The 14,537-nt window shown below is 37.2% G+C and overlaps 2 protein-coding genes across 2 annotated transcripts; one reads left to right on the top strand and one right to left on the bottom strand.

Moving 5' to 3' along the window:
• Positions 1 to 3,182: 3,182 nt before the first annotated feature.
• On the top strand, positions 3,183 to 7,908 carry RB195_016876 (uncharacterized protein; the record flags this gene model as incomplete). Its single annotated transcript, XM_064183611.1, has 7 exons — positions 3,183 to 3,285; positions 3,382 to 3,494; positions 4,176 to 4,318; positions 5,619 to 5,753; positions 5,825 to 6,004; positions 6,076 to 6,233; positions 7,772 to 7,908. The coding sequence occupies 7 exons, from the start codon at positions 3,183 to 3,185 to the stop codon at positions 7,906 to 7,908; spliced, it is 969 nt and encodes a 322-aa protein (XP_064039492.1).
• Positions 7,909 to 7,978: 70 nt separating this feature from the next.
• On the bottom strand, positions 7,979 to 10,444 carry RB195_016877 (uncharacterized protein; the record flags this gene model as incomplete). The annotated part of the gene is made up of 3 exons (XM_064183612.1): positions 7,979 to 8,140; positions 8,206 to 8,330; positions 10,291 to 10,444. The coding sequence occupies 3 exons, from the start codon at positions 10,442 to 10,444 to the stop codon at positions 7,979 to 7,981; spliced, it is 441 nt and encodes a 146-aa protein (XP_064039493.1).
• Positions 10,445 to 14,537: the final 4,093 nt, after the last annotated feature.

Here is a 14,537-nt window from a genome sequence, read left to right on the forward strand (position 1 = left end):
TTCTCGCAGTAGACGTTCTACTTAATGTGTCTTTTTTCTTGTTTTGCAATCTTATTCTTTTCCTTGCTTCGTTCAATTCTTTGAGCATTATCTCAGCTTCACTGTTAAAAGATAAAGCATAAAGTTTCTGGCGTTAGTCAATCCGCTTGGGAAGCCACTTTCACTTCAATTCAGAATCGTTTGAAGTTTACGAACGTGTAGCTGGCCTACACAATGACCCGCGTAGGCTAGCCAATGTGTGAAGTCAGTGTTTTTTTTATCCTCCCAGACAAGTCTGGTACCAATTTATCGATCTCGAAGGAATAAAAGGCTTGGTGAGCACTAGGGCGGATTCGAATCTCCGATCGATGCATGCAGGTAGCGGAGCTTCCAACTGCTACACTACGCTCGCCCGCTTAGAACATTATCTAGCCGTATTGCTTGGGTCGGTTCGAAAGTTAAAAATCTACCGTGATTGCAAACAAAAACCAAAAATCAACCATACTTCGAAATTCTGGACCAAAACCATATTTGGAGAAAAAAAAAAAACGAAACCACTAGCCGCTTCATTGTTTATAGAAATTTCTTTGCAAACCAACAGAACAAATCTTCAAATCTCTTTGGATATTTACGACAATGCTGCGAATAACTGGTAGTAAAGACCACGATGCCATTTAAATGAATGAAGAAAATTCCTGCACTTGCGGAAAATAGATAGAACACATATGAAATAACTGTTGCTGTTTGATGGTATGCTGCAAGTAATCCATATATGAAAAAATTAATACCCGACGCCGAAGATATCGATCAATTAGTTGGATACCGGTGGTTGTAATTTTCATTCCACACATCGAAATTATCACCAAATTTAAACGTCGGTATATTGAGGATTTTCTGCGTTGTTTGGGCGACACAATACAAACAAAATTGCAAAAATTATCAGAAAAAAAAACAAAGCTGTTCAAAAACTGAAATTCTGCTCTAAATTCACCTAGACCCTCTTACAACTCATCGTGGCTTATAAATTTTCCATTACGGCAAATATAGCAAAGCAATAGTAGTGTCAGGAGATTTGGTTTCAAATGAATATTCTGGTTGAAATAATTAATATATTAATTATTAATTATTATATTCTGGTCTAAACTTATGCTTACAGTTAGATTTTCTTCCACTTTATTCCTTCATACCACTCGTCAACAACGGCAATGAATTCCTTTGCAATGAGTGAAAAATAAACTATGGGTGCGGAAGTGGCGCAGTCCGGTAAGCGATCGAAGGTTCGAAAAGAAAAAAATTCGAATCCGCGCAACCGCCAACTAAGCCTTTCCTACCTCCAGAATCGATAAATTAGTACCAGACTTGCCTGAGGATAAAATCACTGACATGACACGTCGCCAAGCCTCGTAAATTCACCATATAGGCTCTTAACGGGGGATTGATTAACACTTCATCTATTAAGTAAAAACTAGAAGCTCGACTATGTCGAGGAAAAAATCCTAAAATTTAACCACTAAAATAATTTTCAGAAATAATTCCTATTGGCTGTTGTTATCGCACGATTTCAACTAAAACGAAAGTCGATGCCACCAATACGCACACGATTAATGCTGCTGCAGTCCCGTTTCATATTTTCAAAAAACACAGAAAAAAAATTCCCGCAGAAATCCTACAATGGTTTTTCTAAATGGATTGTCCACGATCCCGCGTATATAAACTGCTTCAATTTTTTAACTATTAAGTAAATAAGCAAGAGTATGTTGTATAATTTATTTACGAACACCATCAGGTTCATCAAAACCAAGAAACTTAAAGTAGTAATAATAGATCACCTGAAGCATGATGCAAAGATGCTTATCCAGAAGAAGACGTTGTTTGATTCGTGCCCTCTGTGCAAGCTGGGCGTTTGAATCCATTGACCTGATTTCTGCAGAATCCCCTAGTTATTGCAATTTTGATTTTTGCTGAAAAAAAAGAGAAAAGAAGAAAAAATGTTAAGCTCACTAAGCAATTCCGTGGAAATGTAGATTCTTTCCTCTTCAGGAACATGGGCAAATCGAAGTAGTTGATCTGTACCAGCCACTAGTTTCTGAATTCCTTCAGATCGTGAGTGATACCGTATTAATATATAGTAATCTAAATAAGTTCCGAAATCGCAGTACCTAAGCAGAGAATAAGAAATATGTAGCAGCAATGTAGTGTCGAATAAACGTTGAACCACATGCTCAAGATTCTGGAAAAAAAAATTAAAAGAAGGTTGTGGAATTTTCTACCTTAAAAAATATGCCCCAAAGGGAATAATAATAATAGTTATAATAATAGGAAATAAGAAGTAGCTTGAGAGTTCCCTTAGAGAAAAAAACACTAGCACTCATTCCTTCTTACTACTGATAAAGTTTGTATGAGTCAAATGTAAAATAATCAAATTCAAGTCAAATAAAAAAAAACAAGATAAATTATATGGTGAAATCGTACGCAGGTCTGTTGCGCTCTCTTCCACAGGTATTTTCTGAGATGATGAATCCAGGAATTTCTCAACCAATATGTGGCAAGAAAAAATTTGGATTTTTGAACTCTTTCCTGTGACACCTGAAGTGAACTAACAACTTGTACAATCAGTCACATTTACTAACACAATCTTATTCGTAAAGGTTCGCTAACAGAAATAGAATCCGCTACGCTACCACGTTCACTTCAATTCAGAATCGTTTGAAGTTCACGAACCTGTAACAGATGTTTGATTGTTTGGTTGCAGACTGGAATAACAGTTAGTATTTTTCTTTTAGTATTGTTCATTTAATTGTTGTAATCATTTGTCATCGATTCAGATGAACGTTCCATGTATACGTATACGAAAACTTTCCGCAGCTGTACCTACGCGAAGAAAAAAAGAACACTTTCACTACTTTGAAGTAACGTCCAATAACTATTCTATGTACATGCTATTAAGGGAAATTCCTATTAAATCCTTGAAATCAAATGGATTTCCATGCCCCCGTAAAGGCCAAGCGGAAACGAGATAAGAACAATAATACATATGGTCCTATATGAAGTTTGGCTTTGTCCAGGAACACGTTCCCATTGATGATTATCGACGATAGGAGCCACATCTACGAGGCGGCCACGCTGAGTCGCGGTGGTAATCTCCGCAGGTGACAAAAATCATGTCATGGCAAGGAATGATTTCAAAACCGCCTCTTTTTTATATGATACTTTTTTTTGTTATATTTGTAACATTTATTTGGCAACGAACTCCAAATGAAGTCAGTCTTCCAGCGCCACCACCATCTACAAACTATGAAATCAAATGTGAGTTTAATTTCCTAGATAGGATATTGACAGAAAAATATTCGCATGAGGAAAACAATAGAAATTAAAAGTAATTAAATAAATGTTTGGTTCCAGACAATGAATTTAAAAAACATTACGACGATGCCATGGACATGGAGCAACAAACCCCATCAGCAAACTCATCCCGCCTCCTTCCTCCTTATCACAATCTTGTCGAAGCTATTATGGTGAGTTTTCGTGAGTGAAGAAATTATTCAGGGGAATTTTCAAATTATTTTACAGAAATGTACTTAATGGAGAACTAGAGGCTATTGTAAATAACACCATTTTTTTCCATCAATGACTTATTAACTCGTGCCTGAATCCCAAATTTCTGGTTCAGCCGTATAATTTTGATTTCACAGGTATGAAAAGAAAATTCTTAAAAGTAAGATTTTTTCCTGGAGCTGCTACTAAGCTAAGGAACGAGGAACAAGCACTTTTCTAATATACTGGAAATTCTTTCTTTTCACATAACCTTGATTATTTTTCCTTAAGAAATTTTTTTCCTTATGATTTATTCTCGACTCTATTCATTAGAGAAAGGAAAATTATTGAATGATTTCACTTCTTTATTACAAAATATACAAATGTTCTTCAACTCTTCGGTTTTGACACAAATTGATATCAGAATTGTCTAAGAGAATAAAAACGTTAGCTTGATTTATCGGCTATCCTCCTCATTTTTTGTTGACGCCTCATACAAGTTCGTAAACTTCAAACAGTTCCAGAATTGAAGTCGAACGCAATAACACCAGACAGTTTATTTATTTTTTTCCATAACTCCTACAAAAAAAATGCAAAATTTTTAATCAGGTATTTATCTCTAGAGTACTCGCCCTAAATAAATGTATGAACAGAATATTTAGGTTGAGCCGAAGTATAATCTTGTCTCATGCCAAATCGAGAAGGTCATGACAACAATTCGAGATGGGATATTTTGTTATCTGACCAATAACACGGAATTTCTGGCGCACAATCGATCGATAAGTACGGAATACTGGACTTCAAGGTTATCTACTTCCATAATTATACTATATAAACTCTCTTTCAGAGATGTTCTCACTACACATATTATATATATATATATTGATTGTATATGTATCTTTAATATATTGTGTATATATATTCACTCTATTCTCACTGTATTGTTTATATATTCTCTAGGAAAGCTGTTTCTTCCAAGAAAACGCACACGAATAAACACTATCCGGGAAAAAACAGCTAGTAAACAATTGGATATGATAAACGAGAAAAATAAAAATCACGAAAAATAATTATAAAGATGACTTCTTGCGCGCAAATCTGCGCTCTGCCCGGTCGCGCGCCATCCCGATCACGAACGATTTTCCTCGAATTCGAAATCGTAGCATTGACTCAAATTGTAATGACCCCATCACGTTTTGTTTGTCCTTCTGAACCACGTATTTGAATCCAGAGCTCCAGCGCTCGATGGTGGCGTACGTTGAGTTGTTTAAAGCATGACCTCATAGCTGGAACCTTCCTCTCTTATTCCTATTTGACCTATCTCTGATCATCATTCAATGAAATTCGGGGAAGGCGGGAATTTCGAATAAGGCACATACACGTACCTAAGCAATGATTTTGATAATTATTGGTGATGGGAGGCAAAGGTCCGCTTGTAAAGATGTTCTGAATATTTTTTTTCTTTTTTCCATCTGTACTCCTTCTCCATTGTAACTGCTTGCTTACTCGAATTCATACAGTTATCCTACTCTTTGCCGTCTATAGAGATGCGTCGTCGAAGCAGGCATCTCTTTTTGAGCGACGAATCCACGAAAAGTCCACGTTAGGTTTTGGTAAATATCATCCATATATAGTATGATTGATCAATAATTATAATTACTTTTTTAATTTTACTTCATAAGAAACGCTGACAGATCTTTCCTTTCTCCTTTCTTTCTCTTCACTTTTCTTTCTCCATCAGTGGATTTTTTTTATTAGTATTCTTTCAGCTTTCAGCACTTCTCGGTCAAATGTAAACTGCTTCAAGTTTACAAATTAAAATTTTTTCAACATAGATAGATTTTTTGTTCTTTATGATTATTCTATTTATTTTCATTCAATCAATTTTTTATTTTTTAAATCTGTTTTTTTAAACATAGATTTTTAATTTCCAAGTTATTTCCCTCCATTTATGGAAATATTCCATTTTGCTAATAAACATGGAAAATGCTAGAAAGCAATTTCCGCCATTTCATGGACATTTTCTTAACTCACCTCTCTTTCACGTTAGCCTCTTCGATCCGTCTAAAAGAGCTTTGGTTTCATCCTATGTTTTCTTTTTTCAGATTTTGTGACAACACATTTCTTCGTTTGGGCGTAGAAGAGGTTCTAGAGGAGTTTGGCCCCAATCTAACACTGTTCACAGTAGTTCGACATCCTATCGATCGATTTCTTAGCGGTTACGTTGACAAATGTATCAAGTATGCTATTATTTTTGTATCGATTCCAGATCCAGAAAATCACACTCCATTGACGAATCGATGAATTTCAGCGAAAAAGGTTATTTTCCATCCGAAAAGCTCTGTTTTTCCTGTGGACACGATTTACGATGTTTCATTGAGAAGCTGTACAAGATTTTATGGGAGTATTATATGAATAATACAAATGTACATACTATAATAGGAAGAGATATTACTTACTATCATATTCGACATTTTGCTCCACAAACATGGTATGTGAAGAGAAAAATCGTCCTAGTTGTCAATATTTCTCGTGCGTATCTAAGTATGTGAGTTAATTTAGGTATTGTAATTTTAAAAAATTCAAAAATGACTACATTATTGTCGATTATCATACCGGTACGAACGGTACGGTGAGGATTGCGGACGAGTTCGACAAGATATTCGAACAAGCACATGTTCCCGATGATATGCGAGCAGTTATACATAGCGAAATGCTTAGTAAGTTGTTTACTTGTATGTTTTTTTTTGTTTAAAGGAGGTGTTCAGAAAGAAATTTGCAAAAGTATGGAAAGCTGATGAAAAACTAAGAGTTCAGAGTGTAGATTACCAAAGTAAGCGTAGTCCCACTCAATTCCCATAAATTATCCCAAAAACCGCGTGGGAAACGGTGTTTGTTCTTACGAGGCACATGAGAACGCGCCACTTTTGCACACGTTTCACAAATGAACGGTCAAAGATAACTGAGATCAATCTCCTCACCAGTCTAATCAAGTAAATCCAATGAATAGGGAACCGAAGCATATACAAGAGGTTCTACCGTAGTTCGTAGAAATAAGCGCTATTCCAACGTAGAATTTCCCTTACTTTAGTTGGTAATTAGTAAAGTGGTTTTAGTTTTTTAAAGTTTTTTTCTCGTTTTTTTTGGACTATTAGAGAAAATTGAGTGGGACCACGCTCATACTTGTAATATACAACCCGACGTCTACGTTTCCCACCAGGTTTTCACACTACGTCAATTCCTCGATACGCTGCCTTTAATGGCAGTGCAGAACAGAAGAAAGGGAGATGAAACATCTGATCCTATATGCATATTGTTCGGACATTCGCGAATGAGTTCAATCGCAGCACTGGACGTTCGATTGGGGCGCGTCAAAGGGAAGTGAAAATGTATGTGAAAACCTAGAGTGAATATGCGTTCCCATTGGCGCGATACGATCAGGTGAACTGGCAGGATCAATGGATTATCCGCCAACATTTCTAGAAAATGTAAAACCTCCCAAAATACATATACATGCCTTTAATTGTAACCTAGGTGAATCGGGTAAAATGAAGGGGAGGGAGAGGGGGTGAGCTGGAGAGGTGGAGGGTGGGATTGGAGGTCGGGACTCAGTGGCGCCCTTATTTCTCGAAGTAAATAATTAAGTCAATCGAGGCCATAAGAACTGAGCATTAGTCTTAGAGAATCTATAACATGTAGGTTGAGGTTACTAAGAAAAAAAAGTAAGTTAGAGCGTCGGGAAATAAGAGCGCCACTGAGGGCCATCCCATTATATTTTCTCCGCCTTCTATCGTTCGCGTACGTTCGTGGATCTGATGTCGTGAAGGGATGCTTTCAAAGAATTTGCGAAGAAGGGCACTACTGCTGATCTGCTGACAATTTAGTTGATAGTGACCTTAATCCAGACTTCTTAGCATCTTTTTTGTTAATATTAATAGGATGAGAAACAAGATGAGATCTATTGGATAGCGGAGGATTTATGAATGACTTCAACAGAAGACAGAATAATCTGTGGATTGATTTTAAAACTTCCTGTATTTTTATTCTGCATCATGTTTTATTGTTCCCTAAAGATCTCCTGCATCTGTCGTAATCTTAACGCTCATACCCTTTGACCAGAATCTTACCAGATCTGATTATTTAGGATGCCATCGAATCCTAGAATCAAACTCTAGAAATCGTTCTTTATTTATTTCAATTCTCTCCAGATTTTTTTCTACAAGAAGAACATGAAATCGAGATCAAACTAATGTTTCAGAAGGCACAACACGTCATTCGACGTCTCATTCCGAAAAGCGAAAAAGAATCGAGGAACAGCTCCTTTCAAACGAATACCTCATGAGGCTACTAATGCAAATATATTATTATGATTTTGTTGAGTTCGGTTTCAGATAACCTCCTCGTGGTGATTTTTGTGCACGAATAAAACATTTTTCAGAAATAAAAACTACATTTAACATTGGAACTATGAGAATGACCCGAAAATACAATCGATAATCTCAAAAGAGTACTTAATATTTAGATTTGTAATGCCGATATTAAAAGTGGCGTTAATACGATCGGAATCAGTGATGACGTAGTCGCTTGGGACCTGTATGCTGAGCATTCTGCTGCAGAATTTTAATGGCTTAAATAATCATATTTTTCAAAAAAAATATCAATCCAATAATGAAATAAGAACTGACAGCTGACCTGATGATAAAGACATTTATGATAAATATTGACAGTAGGCGAAATTTTTCCGAGTTTAGCGCCAGACCATACAACTGTGAAGTCTCCAGTTTTTGTTGGCTTCGCTTCAGCTAATTTCAATGGTACTAAAATTTTGAAGTGATTAAAGGTCCCAAGGAAACTGCATGGTGCTCACTACATGTCCACAAATTGTGAACTCACTAAACGTCCTGGAAAATAAACACTCTCTTTTCCTTTTTCTCTCTCTCCCAGTCTCTCTCTCAAAATTTATCCATTTTTTCGACTCAAAGGGATTTGAAGCTCTGTACAGTGACCTAAGGGTGAGAGAGGGGCACTCGAAACGGACCGTGACGGTTAGGATCGAGGGAGGATCCTTGCTAACATCACTCACCGCTGCAATCCGCGATGGTCCCATCTCAGTAACAGGGATAAGTAGTAGTAACAGTCAGTAATAATAACAAACGTATAGAATTTGCACCCGCGTGAAAGTCGGACAACAATCCGTGCTATGTACCGCTGTTTTATCTCCATATAAAAATAAAATACAAACGCAACAAGGAACTAAAGGCAATTACTGAAATTGTTCACCTTAAAGGCATCACCCCACGAAACTGAGGTGGTCCAGATTTCAGGTGGAGTATTCGTATACGGGATGAGAGACTATGGAGAGGAGGGTGATTACGTCCATTTCTTCCTAATTGCCGTAAAAAAACGGAACGGAAGATACGGCGCCGCACAAGCCTGGCGCGCTCCAGTCGAACTCCTTGTAGAAAATAGGGAACGCCTGAAGCCGTAGCTTCCGCGCCGTTTTTTACGGTAATTAGGAAGAAATGGACGAAATCACCTCCCTCTCCATAGTCTCCCAACCCGTATACGAATACATCGTAAACGAATACATCACCGTACCACCTCAGATTCGTGGAGTGATGCCTTTAAACTGATGATGGGAACGAAAGAGCTAACGTGAGCGTAGCAAACGCAAGTAAGTCGTAATAATTGAGAAGAATAGAGGAATCCACAAAACTCCGCCAAATGTGATATGTGATATGATATTCAAAGTGTGCAATACTATGTACGGTAGGGTCAAAACGACATGAACCACGTACGCAATTGCGTACCCGGCTTCTCTTGAGGCGCTTCGGTGGAGCGTAGCGGTGGGGAGCGTGGTGAAACCACACATCGCTGCAGTTTGCGACCTCCTCCCACCTCGGTTCCAACTGCTGCCTGCACCGCGCCGTTTCAAGCGCGCGCAACGCAAATGCACAGCAACTACACTCGTGATTCACGTTGTTTTGACCCAACTACAGTCTCAAAAGTCACATATGTGTGTATGTATGTATGTGTATGTATGTCTCCGGAAGATGCATTCTGACTTTCGCGAAGGTGCAAATTCTATAATTCAATCTCCATATAATGAAAAGTAATCAAATGCAGCAGAAGCAGTCATAAAAACTAGCTTGCATAATTTCAAAGAAAGAGAACGCAGAAGCAAATAGGATAAACAGGAAAAATGAGCAAAGGAAAATGAAGGCAATTTAGGATCACATTTTAGAAACTGCATTTAAAAAGCACTTCTTTCCTTTGTCCGCACATTTCTTTTAGGCTCTACTGGCCGTTATGGTAAGAAAATAGAGTAGGATGGGTAGACGTATGTATGTATATAGTAATTTTGAGCAGTGTAGCGCAATCGGTAAGAGGTTCCGCTATGGCTGCAGCAATCAATCGGGGGTTCGATTCCGCCCTAATGCCAACCAAGCTTTTCAGTTAACCGGGAATCGACAAATTGGTATCAGCCTTGTCTGGGAGGATAAAAATACTGACATTTTAGTTAGAACTGTTTGAACCTCTAACGATTCCTAGTTGAAGTGAACACGGTGGCACATCCCAAGCGGACTGATCAACGCCAATCACTTTATCCTTTTTTTATCCGTATATCCGTTGTATATACGAATATCTGGCATGAGTATTTTGTGGAAAAAGCGTACATTTTATTATCCTACGCCCTTCATGCATGAATGTTGCATACCTATCATTTTTGGAATGTGCGTGAAATAAAACTGCACGGTAACAACGGGAAGAACTAACCGAGCAAGCCTTGGAAGAGTATCACCTTTGCATCCGAGTATCCGGTCCCATTACAGACTAGTTTCCCCTGTACTCGTACCGATTGATGGAGCGTTGTTGTTGAAACCAGAAGCGTAAGTTGATAGAAGGAAAGGGACAACATCAAGGTGATCATCCTGAAATGTACTACTCATTCGTGGAATTAGTAAATTTTAACGAAAATTTTAGAATATTCTAAAAATAGAACTACTACTCATTCATGGAATTAATAAATTTTAACGAAGATTTCAAAATATTCTAAAAATAGAACAAGCCGAAAAGGAGACAATAAAATAAGCGATAAGGCTAAACTTCTCCTATATATATATTCTTCACAATGTTACGTGTATTTTTTCGGATCGAATTCGATGGTGGCTGTGAAAGTGCAATTACACAAACGGAATACTAATCCTTCGAAAGAATGATGAAGAAGAACAGCGAGAAAAGTCAAAGCTATGAATCACTTCCGTAAAGAAAACGCACGCTTTTCGGGAATAACGACGTTCGCAGCTTTTCTAAACAAAAACTCTAGCAAAGTTCCTTTGCATGGAAAAAAAAGAATTGTTGTAAGGGTGCACCAAAATTGGGACGGGAATTTTTGACAGCGTGAATTTGTCCCTACTTAGCCCATTGTAAAAATATTAATCTAGGCAAGATCACGTTGATCTCCATCTCTTGCAAAGAAAAAAAAAATAATTGTTCTAGGGGTATCTCTTCTATCAAATCAAGCAAACAAACTTCAGTTTCAAAAAGAAGGAACGCGGAGAAATAGAGGAAAAGACCTGTGGAATAGAAAATCGACAATAATTTGCTAGATACGAGTTGTCTGACGCGAAAATACATCCTAGATTCCAGAAAAATCATCAATTGACAGAGTTTGACGAATGTTATTGTTGAAGTCGTTCTTTCAACCCGGAAAACTTGTTGCACACTTTTTTTTTGTCAGATGAGGAAGATGTATTTTACTGTGTTTCAGAAAATGTTCCAGAAAGTGGCAATTCCAGAAATTTTCCGCAGAGCCCGGGGTCTACCGAACTGCTCCAAATAAATAAACAGATAAAGTTTTGATAAACAAGGACTAATTCGTAACTATAGCTACGCATTGGGACGTAGCAATAATTTACCTCAAATTAATATTTTTTTAAAAAAAAACCTATCAAACACAGTGTTTTTGGCCAAACAAGAATTTATGAACCAACGTAGAAGGTGTAGATACGCACCTGTCTACTGGTAGTGACTGCGTTGCGTTGTTTCAATACAACATAAGTAGCGGCACATATAATCAGGAATCGTTCCAGAGAATGACCTTTGCGTGAGAAAACAAACGCTACAGCAGATGAAAAATTGGCGATTCAACTGAATTCTTATTATTCCACTGCTATTAACAGCTGTTACGTATTTTCCAATTTAAAATTTGCACCTACTATTTTTACATTAACATTTATATATACATATAGTTTTATATTTTTTATATTTTACATTTATTATTTTTCATCTACGTATTTTTACCTTATCATTTTTACATTTTACATTTATTATTTATACCTTATTTTTGTGCTGAGATTTTAATTTTATATTTAAATTTGCTCCACTGTCAAATAAAGTACATAGCTAATCATAGCAAGGTACCTGAACATCAATCCTGACCCACTCAGTCACAGAAGAACAGCTGAACAACGACGGTAATTGCAATATTTTTGTTAATTAATCATTCATCGGGCGGGTGCAGCGCAGCTAGTTAGTGGTCCGATGGACCAGCACGATCGATGATACGAAACCGTCCCGGGACCAACCAAGCCTTTCATCTCTCCGAGGTCGATTAAAGGAATCATTCCACGAATCTGAGGTGGTACGGATTTCAGGTGTAGTATTCGTATACGGGATGGGAGACTATGGAGAGGGCGGTGATTCCGTCCATTTCTTCCTAATTGTCGTAGAAAACGGAAGATACGGCTTCAAGCGTTCTGGCGCGCTATTTTCTACAAGGAGTTCGACTGGAGCGCGCCAGCTTTGTGCGGCGCCGCATCTTCCGGGCCGTTTTTTACGCCAGTCAGGAAGAAATGGACGGAATCATCCTCCTCTCCATAGTCTCCCATCCCGTATACGAACATTCCACCTGAAGTCTGCACCATCTCGATTCGTGGGATGATGTCTTTAAAATACCCTGGTCCTCAATCTTCGTATAATGATTGGATAGGATTGATTGATTGATTTCTGATGTTTTTTAAACAAGACATTTGGAGCAAATGAGCGTCATGTTGTTGAATCTTTTGAAAGAGTAAAATAAAAAAATAAATAAAAAACATAAAAACACTGACTTGACACATCGATAGGCCCCGCAAGTAATTGTATAAGCCAACACATATTGATCAAACCTCTGGAACTTGGAATTGGAGTCGAACGAATTGGAGGGAAACGAAATGGATTGAAACGCTAGACGCTTTATCTTTTTTTATCGCCTTAGGTGAAAGTTTCAGGAAAAAAACTTTTGGCAAACACGCGTTCCAAAATCTCAACGATTACGAATTCGAGTAAAACACGTTAGTGCATCCCAAGTGGATTGATACGCCAATGAATTTAACCTTTTCTTATCCTTCAATCATTTATCTTCACCTATCAAACTATCACAGAACTAAGCGTAGTGCTGCATCGTAGCTAATTATCTTTTAAAAAAAAACGTACGCATCCAGCAATCTCCTCAGGACTGCGTCACGACACTAGTGCGTACGTAATCAACAACGGTTGCGTGTGTAACTACTGATAAGTTCACCTTCTAGCACCGCATTGTGCGATGCCGATGCGTTATCGAAATCCGGCACATACGTCGCTGCCGCCGTACTGCTACGCCCAGCTTAGCTAATTCAATCCAATTGAATCATCACGCACTTTTTATCGCTCTTATCGAACACACGGAAATTTTGCAGAGATCCATAGAATTTTCGGAAGTACAGCTTCGTTCCCTCCCTTAAACTCTTACGAGCCTTAAACTTCAATGACAGAAGAAAAGTGAAAACCTTTTTTTCCAAAATCTCTTCAAGTCTTTTCCTATTTGTGTTTAATCTGCTTCTGGTAACAAACAGTAGAATTTTTTTTTATTAATTTTTGAAATTTTTCTTGATCATATGAAGATGAATCTGTGCGGGATACTCATCCGGAATTTTTCATCGAGAATTTTTAGTGAGTGGTCGTAAATTTTGGTAACTTTAAAAAGTTTATGCTGCAGCTTCTTAATCCTTGTCCCTGGTTGGAACAGTAACTCTCCAGGAAAAAGATTTCAAGCCACGTTTTCTAAATCTCATCGCATTTACGTACGGTGTGTATTCAAATCCAATCAATATTATAAATTTAAAGAAAAATTAAAGCATGATTTTTCTGATTCGATAAGGTAAAAGATAATAATAAAAAACTCTTTGATTAATAATAGGAGATTTTTTGAGTAGTTGTTAAATTGTTTTGTTTTGGCGTATTCTTAGGTTTTATCAGTCCTTCATAGAAATTTTCCGTCCGCAATAGAACCTCCTACTGAGCCAGTACAAGGTACAACCTTGCAGGTAGATAATTAGAGATAAATGGAGTTAGATGTGCATAATTATCTTTGTTTTTTCGCTTTCTCATCGAAAAGATTCATTGTGTTTTCTTACAATGTAACAAATCATTTTAAATCATTGTTTTAGCTTTTCATTCTCAAAAAAAAAATCTTATGGACGCAGACTCTCATACATTCTTTTTCTTTGCCTTCTACGACTTTTATTCATTGTTTTCTCTGATTAATTTAAATTAATTTGAATTTCAAATCAAGAACACAAGCAAACTCCGCTGGTCTCATAATCGCACATGAGAATGTGTGGCTGAGTTGACGCATTGATAGAAAATAAAACGTATTTACCCATCCACAGGTTCTCTGATAAGAACGCTGCAGAATTTGTTTTCACACGCTTTGACACTATTGCTCTATTAGCTCTTTAATGACACATTGGAAATTCTAGCAAAAGGAATCCCTAGCTAGTTGAATGAAAATCATTAAATTCTTACATAGCATTTGATAATTTCAACCAAAGACTCGTTAATTCAATTATAAAATTATAGAATTTCTAATATCAATTAAATATAATAATAAAAGATAAAGGCACTGGCATATCAACCCACTTGGGATGCCCAAGGCATTTTACTGGAATTTGTAATTGTTGAGGTTTTTGGAACGCGTGTTGGACTATACAATGACTTGCTGG

The sequence above is a fragment of the Necator americanus genome, chromosome II (genome assembly GCF_031761385.1).
Source record: "Necator americanus strain Aroian chromosome II, whole genome shotgun sequence".
In the NCBI taxonomy this organism is placed as follows: Eukaryota; Metazoa; Nematoda; class Chromadorea; order Rhabditida; family Ancylostomatidae; genus Necator; species Necator americanus.